Below are 10515 nucleotides of genomic sequence, written 5' to 3' on the forward strand. Positions count from 1 at the left end.
AGAACAGAATAAAAAGACAAACTACACAATGAGAGAACATATTCGACAATATGTCTGATAAGGGGTTAATAACCAAAATTTATAAAGAACTTGTAAAACTCAACACGAGGAAGACAAATAATCCAATCAAAAATAGGCAAAAGAAATGAATAGACACTTCTCCAAAGAAGACACACAGATAGCCAATAGATAAAAGAATGTTCAACATCACTTTATCATTAGAGAAATGCAAGTTAAAACCACAATGAGATATCACTTCACAGAAGTCAGAATGGCGCTCATCAACAAAACAACACAGAATAAGTGCTGGCGAGGATGTGGAGAAAAGGGAACCCTCCTGCACTGCTGGTGGGAATGCAGACTGGTGCAGCCACTGTGGAAAATAGTATGGAGATTCCTCAAAAAATTAAAAATGGATCTGCCTTTTGACCCAGCCATCCTACTTTTAGGAATATATCCCAAGAACACCATATCACCGACTGAAAAAAAGAAATGCACCCCATGTTTATGGCAGCATTGTTCACAATAGCGAAGATATGGAAACAGCCCAAGTGTCCGTCAGTGGACGAGTGGATTAAAAAGCAGTGGTACATATATACTGTGGAGTACTATGAGGCCATGGAAAAGAAGGAAATCTTACCTTTTGCGACAACATGGATGGACCTGGAAACTATTATGTTGAGTGAAATAAGCCAGGCAGAGAAAGAAAATATCATATGACCTCACTAATTTGAGGAATCCAAGGAACAGTGAGAACAGAGGAACGGAAATGAGACAGAGGAGAGATCAAAGGGAACAGAGGAAAAGAGGACAGAGGGAAAGGGGATGATAGGATCGGATAAACCTGAAGGGAAGATTGGAGGGCGCTGTGGGGAGGAGAGCAAGGGAGATGTTGAGGAGAATAGGTGGGCGGGGGGATGCATTCGGGGTGACCCTAGAATCTATGTAAACACAATTAATTAAATTTTTTAAAAAAGTAAAAAAAAAAAAAAAAAAGAACTGCAAGTTCCCATGTAGGCACTCCAGACTCCTTTTGGAGGAGTGAGTTTGACAGAGTTAGATTTTACCATTGGCTGCAATAGGACAGCCTTTCAAAGATGATTCAGCATTATTTGTATTTTTCAATCCACAATGTCTACCACTCATCTTATCTGAAACATCAATGAACGAAGAGCCACTTAAGATTAACATTTTTCCAGGAGACAACTGTGAGAAAAAAAATAGTCTTAGCTACTTATACAATGAACCACCATTTTAAGCAGAGTTTAGGTTAATTCATTTTTCCTCCCTTGGGATAAAAAAATGAAATATTATCAGTGGTTGTGAAAGTTCTAGAGAAGGCTTAAGACTGGGTAAAACCTGAAACTTAGTCTGAATAAAACTCAAGCCAATTTTAAGTTTCTTTTACACCTCCCACCTTCCTAATGATTTTATTCAGAGCTACCGTGATTCATTTAAAAGTTCTGAACGACAAGAGGAAATTTCCATCTTTTAAGAAACACAGAAAAGAGACTTTAGAGACACTCATTGTGCAAAAGCTTCATGTCACCTACACTAGGTTGTTTTTGATGTCCCTTCTCTGTAGTTCATAACAAGGGTTTACAGCTTAAAGAACAGTAAAAAGGAAAGGTTTCAGACAGCATCCTAAAATAGACTACAAAAAAATCCCATTTCTAAACTTTTTAAACCTTATTTTAATCATTTTGGAAAGGAGATATGTTATAGAAGTCCTGGAAACCTATCACATTCCACTTTTTAATAGTCTCTTACTTGAAACTGTAACTTTAAATTCTGTAGCTGGCATATATCTTCCCTTCCCAGCAGCTGAATATGTGATTTAAATGGAAGTTAAACAGCCTGACTGAAATTGTCCAGAAATTTTAAAGGATGCTTTAGTTAAGGGGAGAAAGGGAATTTGAGAAAGCACTTATTTTTTGATCAATGTTCTTTCAAAATTAATATAAATGTTATTTTTAAAAACTAGGAAATCAGAGCTACCAAATAATTTTAAAACACTCCTAAAACAGAAAACCTTAACATCTAATTCAAAGAAGAGCTAGGTTTATAATAGAGGCATTGAGAAACCTTGGAGAAGTCCCAAATATAATTCAGCAAATGAATCACCATTACCTTTTTCAGATCTGGCCATTCTTTTGGTAGAATGTGACAATGGATGTCAATTTTCATCTTCACAGGATCAGAGGAGAGTGTATAAAGAAAGAAGCTTTGCTATCAAGAGATCTCAATGAAAACTGGAGTTATTTGATTTACTTTGTCCCTTTGTGGCTGCTTTTAGGCACTGGTTAGCAGGCCTGCTCAGCTGAGTCTAGGTCCATTGGTCCAAAGTTCAAAGTTGTTTGTCAACTTAGGTTTGGGTCAACAATTCTTTGATAGTCAGGATGTGGGATACAAAAGTTTTTTTAAAAAAGGACTGTATTAAATCTTATGAGGTCAGACTCTAGCCAGGTAGCTCAGTTGGTTATAGCATAGTTCAGATATGTCAAGGTTACAGTTTTTTAAGTGAGAGGAGGGGAGATAGACTCCCGCATGCGCCCCAACTGGGATCCACCCAGTGACCCCCTGCTGAGGCTGGTGCTCTGCCCATCTGGGGCTTTGCTCACAACCGAGCTATTTTTAGGGACTGAGGCTCAGACTCCATAGAGCCATCCTCAGTGCCTGGAGCCAATGTGCTTGAGCCATGGCTGCAAGAGGGGAAGAGGGAGAGAGAGAAAGAGAAGGGGGGAGAGAAGAAGCAGATGGTCACTTCTCCTGTGTGCCTTAACTGGGAATTGAACCCAGGACTTCCATACACTGGGCCAGTGTTCTACCACTGAGTCAACCAGCCAGGCCCAAGGTTACAGGTTTGATGCTGTGTCAAGGCACTTACAAGAATCAACCAGTGAATCCATAAATAAGTGGAACAACAAATCAATGTTTTTCTCTGTCTTTCTCTGTTTTCTCTCTCTTTAAAACCAATCAATAAAAATACATATAAAAAATAAAATAAATAAACCTTATGAAGTCAAATGTATTATTATTACGGGCTGCTTTGGAGTATAGCATGTTCAAAATTGACTAATCTTTGTCTTTAAATATTTCGATTTTTATCAAGATATATATAGTAAAAAATGAAGTTGTACCTGGTTAAAAATCAAGCAGTGCAGAGGGTCTTTAAATAAAAATAATAGATTTCTGACTCGCTCTTGGTTTCATTCTCCAGAAGCAACCAATTTCAACACTTTTCCCTTTCATTCAGATAGGTGAATGCCTTTACATAATAGTTATCATTGTGAAAATTTGTCATGTGGCAAAATTGTGGGGGAAGTTGTAACTTTACTTTTAAATGATAGAAAGAGCTCATTCTTTTTTGGGGGGATTTTTCTGAAGTTAGAAACAGGGAGGCAGTCCGACAGACTCCCGCATGTGCCTGACCCGTATCCACCCAGCATGCCCACCAGGGGGCGATGCTCTGCCTATCTGGGGCATCGCTCCATTGCGGCCAGAGCCATTCTAGCACCTGAGCCTGAGGCGGAGGTCATGGAGCCATCCTCAGCACCCAGGCCAATTTTATTGCTCCAATGGAGCCTTGGCTGCAGGAGGGGAAGAGAGAGATAGAGAAAAAGGAGAGGGGAAGGGTGGAGAAGCAGATGGGCACTTCTCCTGTGTGGCTGGGCCAGGAATCGAACTGGGGACTTCCACACACTGGGCCAACGCTCTACCGCTGAGCCAACCAGCACCAGCCAGGGCCAAAAGAGTCCATTCTTTTTTTTTAAGAGTCCATTCTTCATATGTGTTTTACCTCTCATTGTCTTTTTCTTTTACTCATTGATTCATACATTTAACAAACATTTATTGAGAACTACTATGTGCAGATAATATAAAGTTGAATAAGATACAATGATAACCATACTGAAATAGATAATTGTACACAGCCCTAAGTGTGAGGAAAGACAGAGGAAGTCATTTTCACAGAGGGTTGTCAGAGCAGTTTGAGAAGGGCTTTCACTGGAGTATAAAGTGGGGCTCATGTTCTTACCTCTAAAGAGAGCCTGGAACAAAGCAGCCCTTCACTGTTCCATGTTTAACCTTTCCTATTCCCAGAAAGCTGAAAACGTTCAAAGGACCCAGGCCCCTGGCAAACCTTGAACCTGCTTTGGGATGTTCCCTTGAGCTCAGTTTCTATAATACAGGGACAAAGTAGTTTTTAAAAGGCTTCCCACTAAGGTATCCAGCTAGATTCTGGATAAAGTATAACATACTTTTAAATGTTGCTTAGCTTGAAAGAAAATGAAATCTTCAAGATAATGAAAAAAAAAAGTTTGATGAGCTAAAATTGAATGAGTGAGTTTTAAACTGCCATGGAGGCACATACTAATCCCCAGAGTGAGCAATTTTAGAGCACTTCCTAAGGGCCAGGCACTATTCTAACATTTTACTCATATCAGTTCATTAAACAACTATTACTAACATTCATTTTGTAGAAGAGGAACTGAAGCACAGAAAAGTTAGGCAGCTCGCCTGTGGTCACACAAGAAGTGGTAGAGCCAGAAGTTGAACCCAGGCAGTATGGATGTAGAATCTTAGAGCTTTGAGGGTTAATATTCCACAGGAGAGTGAAAGATCATACCATGCACTTGTTCAAAGCTGAGACTCCGTCATTAAGCTAGAATTCTTGAAGGGGTCAACTCTCTACTGGAAAAGTAGACTAGAAAAATATCCACAGGTCAACAAAGGGAGTCTGTAAGGAAATCTTCTCCACTATGGTGAGAAAATAGAAGAAAAAGAAGAGAAGAAATAATAGTTTTCTTTGAGAAGTACTGTCCATAGACACCTACTGAAAATTTTAGCTAAGGTACCAGGTTGGTAATGTTCAACTACTCCCTCCTCACCCATACCCAGAAAAAAAAAAAGCAAATCCCTATTGAAGGAAATCATTTCAGCTAAGTACCCTTTGTATGCCACAGATTAAGGCCAACAAAATATTGGCTTATAATAAAAAATTCTATGTACATGAGAAAAAAAGCCATCATGAGTGAGTGTCCAGAGAAATAATAGATTTAAACCTCTAAGGACATGTACATTGAAGTTATTAAATATGGAATATAAATGTATTATATATGAAGTGTTTTTAAAAGTAAAAATTTAAAAATTAACCAAGATATTATCAAATGACTGGTCAAACTTGAAAAAAAAACAAAATAGAGCTTTAATAAATGAAGCCATAGTAATTTAAATTAGAAACTCAATGGATGTGTCAAACAATGGTTGAAAGGAAGTTAATAAACTGGAATAGAGTTGAGATTGAGCATATGTAAAAGTGCCACAAAGTACAAACTATAAAATAAGAAAATCTAAAAGGAGTCTAACTGAAGCGCTAAAAAAAGAAGAGAGAGATATTCCAACAGATTATAGCTGAGAACTTTTCAGACCTGATTAACTGAGCCAACAGATCCAAGACTCAAAACCTAGATCAGGAAAGACTAACCAAAAGAACTCCATGGCTAGAAACCTTATGACAAAACTACAGAATACCTAAAATAAAGATTAGATCTGATAAACCGCTAGAGATAAAAAGAGAATGCCCTCAGAACTCAGTAATTAGACTGACAGCTATCTTCTTACAGCAATGGTGAGAGCCTTAGGACAATAGAAAATACTGTCAAAAGGCTGAGAGACATTATAATGCTTCACTACTTCCTCCCCACCCATATCCAGAAAAAGAAAATGCACATTCTTTCTGGAAGAAATTATTCCAACTGAGTCCCCTCACTGTGCCACAGATTATACTTGAATTATGTACCTTGTAAAATTTTATTTTAACAATGAGGGAGAAGTAAAGATATTATGAAATAAAAACTGAGTTTGCTACCAGAAGACCCTCCTCATGTAAGGAATTTCTAATAATGTACAGGCATACTTTGAAGATATTGTAAGTTCTGTTCCAGATCACAGCAATAAGTGAAAATCAAAATAAAGTGAGCCACATAAATATTTTGGTTTCCCAGTGCATATAAAGTTATGTTTACACTATATTGTAGTTTATTAAGTGTGCAAGAGCATTATGTCTAAAAAAAAAACAATGTACATAACTTAATTTTAAAATATTTTATTGCCGGACCTTGGCCAGTTGGCTCAGCAGTACAGCGTCGGCCCAGTGTATGGATGTCCTGGGTTTGATTCCCAGCCAGGGCACACAGGGGAAGTGCCCATCTGCTTCTCCACCCTTCCCCTCTCTTTTCTCTCTATCTCTCTCTTCCCCTCCTGCAGCCAAGGCTCCACTGGAGCAAGGTTGGCCTGGGTGCTGAGGATGGCTCCATGGCCTTGGCCTCAGGTGCTAGAATGGCTCCTGTTGCAACAGAGCAATACTCCAGATGGGCAGAGCATCGCCCCCTAGTAGGCTTGCCAGGTGGATTTCAGCTGGGAGCATGAGGGAGTCTGTCTCTCTTCTCACTTCAGGGAAAAGAAAAAAAAAGAAACAAATATATATTATTGCCGAAAACATGCTAACTACCATCTGAGTTTTCAGTGAGTCTTAATCTTTTTGCTGGTGGAGGGTCTTGCCTTCAATGTATAAAAAACAGTATCTGTGAAGGACAATGAGTGAAGCCCAATAAAATGAGGTCTGCCTGCACTCCAGAAAGAAGGATAAATGCTCCCAGGAATAAGATCTGAAAAGTAAGATAGAGTGGGGAGCAAAGGAACTGGTAATCATATAAGTAAATCTAAATAATAGTAAATATTTAAAACAGTAATAATAACACCTATTTTAAGAAGTTGAGGCACTACTAGCCAATGATTGTCCAGCCATACTCTTGGCTTTTCTCTGTAAGGAATATTCACCTGACACTGAATCTTATAATTTTAACATCTTTTGCAATCTGGATAAGCTGAGAATTTCCTAAATCGCCAAGTCCTGTTTTTTATTCTTACCGAGATTTCAAGCTATCTTTTTCCTCTTGCACTTTACTGTAAGCAGCAAGAAGGAACTGGGATGAACCTTTAACACTTTGCTTGGACAGCTCCTCAGCTAAATATCCTCAGCTAAATATTTCATCACTTACACGTTCTGATTTCCATACAACTGGGGGACACAGTATTGAGCTAAGTTTGCTGACACTATACAGTGTGCCCATAAAGTCATGGTGCACTTTTGACTGGTCACAGGAAAGCAACAAAAGACAATAGAAATGTGAAATCTGCACCAAATAAAAGGAAATCCTCCCAGTGTCTGTAGGATGATGTGGCAGCATGTGTGCATGCGCAGATGATGACGTAACACCATGTATACAGCGGAGCAGCCCACGGCCATGCCAGTTGAGATGTGGATGGTACAGAGGAAAGTTCAGTGTGTTCTGTGGCTCACTAAATTCAAATCCGTGACCACAGTGCTACGTAAATATTGGCGCTTTTATAATGAAGCACCACCACATAGGAATAACATTACTGGGTGGGATAAGCAGTTGAAGGAAACCGGTAGTTTGGTGAAGAAACCCTGTTCTGGTAGGCCATCAGTCAGTGACGAGTCTGTAGAGGCTATACAGGATAGCTACCTAAGGAGCCCTAAAAAATCTATGTGTGAGCCCATAGCAAACTGCACTGAATAGGTATGAAACCGGGAGAGTTTTCCTTTTATTTGGTGCAGACTTCACATTTCTATTGTCTTTTGTTGCTTTCCTGTGACCAGTCAAAAGTGCACCATGACTTTACAGACACACTGTATAACAAAGATCTCTTTTTTTCACTTCCTTTCATGTTCCTCATTTCCTTCTGGGCCCTCATCAACAGTTTCTTTAACATGCATCTGTCTCCCAATAGTCTGATCAGGCAAGCTAAGATTTTTTCTATCATGTACCTCAAAGTTCTTCCAACCTCTGCCCACTGCCCAATTCCAAAGCCACTTTTGCATTTTTATGTACTCATTACTGCAGCAGGCCACTTTCTAGTACCAAAATCTGTATTAGTTTTCAAATGCTGCTGTAACAAGTTACTATAGACTTAGTGGTTTAAACTGACACAAATTTATTTTCTTATAGTTCTGGAAGTAAGAAGTCTACAGTGGATCAGTAGGGCTGGATTCCTGAGAAAGGCTCTAGAAAAAACTCTGTTCTTTGCTTTTTCTAGCTTCTAAGGATTGTGCACATGCTTGGCTCAGACCCTGTCCTCCATGTTCAAAGGCGGCAGTGTAGCGTATTATAGTCCTTCTCTCTGCTTCTGTCATCATATTATCATCTTCTTTTGATCCTGACCTCCCCATCTCTCTCTTATAAGGACTCAGGTAATGAAAATGGATCCACCCAGATAACTCAAGATAATTCCCCCATTTCAAGATTCTTATCATAAGCATATACATATAGTTTTTTATCAGTGAAAGGAAGAGAGGCAGAGAGACAGAATCCTGCATGTGCCCTCACTGGGATCCACCCAGCAAGCCCATTAGGTATGATGCTCTCCTCATCTGGGGCTTTGCTCCATTGCTCAGCAACCGAGCTCTTCTTAGCACCTGAGGCAGAGGCCATGGAGCCATCCTCAGCACCCGGGGCTAACTTGCTCTAATCAAGCCATGGCTGCAGGGGGGAGGGGAGAGAAAGAGAGAGAAGGAGGAGAGAGAGGAGTGGAGAAGCAGATGGCCGCTTCTCCTGTGTGTCCTGACTGGGAATCAAACCCAGGACATCCACATGCTGGACCGATGCTCTATCACTGAGTCAACCAGCATGCCCCTAATCATATTTTCAAAGCATTTTCACAGGTCTGGAGATTAGAATGTAAACATCTTTGAGTCCACAGTCATAATAAACTTCCAAAGCAACTACAAAAGAATACACAGAGGTTGTGTAGCTTCCAATCTAGATAAGTGAAAAATGGAATAAGAAAAAATGTAAATTTTAAAAGAAGTCAATAAAGTAAAAACAAAAACATAAAAATATAGACCAATGGCACAAAACCACATGGTAGAAATTAAAAAACAAACAAACCCGCCTGACCAGGCGGTGGCGCAGTGGATAGAGCGTCGGACTGGGGTGTGGAAGACCCAGGTTCGAGACCCCGAGGTTGCCAGTTTGAGAGCGGGTTCATCTGGCTTGAGCAAAAAGCTCGCCAGCTTGGACCCAAGGTCGCTGGCTCAAGCAAGGGGTTATTCGGTCTGCTGAAGGCCCACGGTCAAGGCACATATGAGAAAGCAATCAATGAACAACTAAGATGTCACAATGCACAAAGAAAAACTAATGATTGATGCTTCTCATCTCTCTGTTCCTGTCTGTCTGTCCCTGTCTATCCCTCACTCTGACTCTCTCTCTGTCCCTGTAAAAAACAAACAAACAAAAAAAACCCTGCTATATGTTGTTTATAAGAAACACATTTCAACTATAAGGATACAGGAAATGTGAAAGTGAAAGGGTAAGAGAAAACAAAAGAAGCTAATTTTAACCCAAAGTAAGTCATGACGGCTATGACTACCATAACTACTTCAGGGCAGTCCAAATAAAAGACTGCAAAACAAATTCATTATTAGGGCAAAGAAGACCACTAACTATATCATAATAAAAGCTTCAACTAACATAGTCCTAATAATTCTAAATTTGGCTCACCAAATTGCCTTAAAATATATAATACACACACACCTGTTACAATATATATTTGACACATCTTTCAACATATTTCTCTCAATTTCTGAAAGGTCAATCAAATTAAAATTACCCGCAGGGAGCTGCAGAGGACTAGGGAGCACGTCACACACATTCTGAAAGAGAAAGGGAGCAGCATCTCAAGCTCCAGCCTGCCCACAGAACTCTACGCCATTTTACCACAGGGTCATTCAAGCTACAACTGTCTCCTAGTCCTAACATTTCTTCTCTCTCTTTCTGCTTTGACCCCACTAGGGAGGCAGCTCAAACTCAGGGAGAAGGGGAAATGCCAGTTGGTAAAGGAGAAGAAAGATTTATGTGCCCACCTTGAGAGAGAAAGGCTTTACCTTCTCTTAGATAGAACAAAAGCAGCTCCATTTTGCCCCTCTTCATGCCCATTTTCACTAGGACTTTGCAGATCACAGTGACCACAGTCTAATCCAAGAGGAACGGACATGGTTGAAAGACTCAAAGGCTGTAAACATTTTTCTGGTGTTCCTGGAACCAACTAACAGCAGACTGAGTCACGTGAATTCCAAGGGGCAGAAAAAGTTTTACCAGTTTCCTAGCAACAGGCACATCAGCAAAAACTTTCCAACTCTATAAAGATCCCAGACTCCCTCCTATAGGGCTTGACACCTTTTCTGGCTTCAGCTCATCTGCACCCCGATGTGCTAATCAAGTCCATTGTTTTACCTCTCTTGGCCTCATGCGATTCTCTCCGGGAATCTAACACCTTTCAATGAGGATTGACGAGATTTTAAATATATTATGTTGGCCATCTTTACTTTTTGACTGAGACTGGTTTGCAATTTAAAGTAGACTTACAAATTTTTATTATCTAAAAATAAATTGAAATGTAATGGAGACTGCATGGGTTTTCATACAGAGGGAG

The 10515-nt window shown here is 39.8% G+C and overlaps 1 protein-coding gene across 7 annotated transcripts in view; it reads right to left on the minus strand.

Annotated features, from left to right (window-relative positions):
• ACMSD (aminocarboxymuconate semialdehyde decarboxylase) overlaps positions 1 to 10123 on the minus strand; it is a 70491-nt gene extending 60368 nt beyond the window's left edge. Inside the window, exon 1 of one of the 7 annotated variants that reach the window (XM_066280000.1) lies at positions 9968 to 10123. In XM_066280000.1, coding sequence (XP_066136097.1) covers positions 9968 to 10019 — 52 coding nt within the window. In that variant the 5' untranslated portion in view covers positions 10020 to 10123. Of the gene's footprint in view, positions 1 to 640; positions 732 to 2130; positions 2315 to 9946 lie in introns of those variants that run through there. The other 6 variants (XM_066279999.1, XM_066280001.1, XM_066279996.1 and 3 more) reach the window with 6 other exon arrangements.
• Between the last annotated feature and the right edge of the window lie 392 nt (positions 10124 to 10515).

This window comes from Saccopteryx bilineata, chromosome 5, assembly GCF_036850765.1.
Source record: "Saccopteryx bilineata isolate mSacBil1 chromosome 5, mSacBil1_pri_phased_curated, whole genome shotgun sequence".
NCBI lineage: Eukaryota > Metazoa > Chordata > Mammalia > Chiroptera > Emballonuridae > Saccopteryx > Saccopteryx bilineata.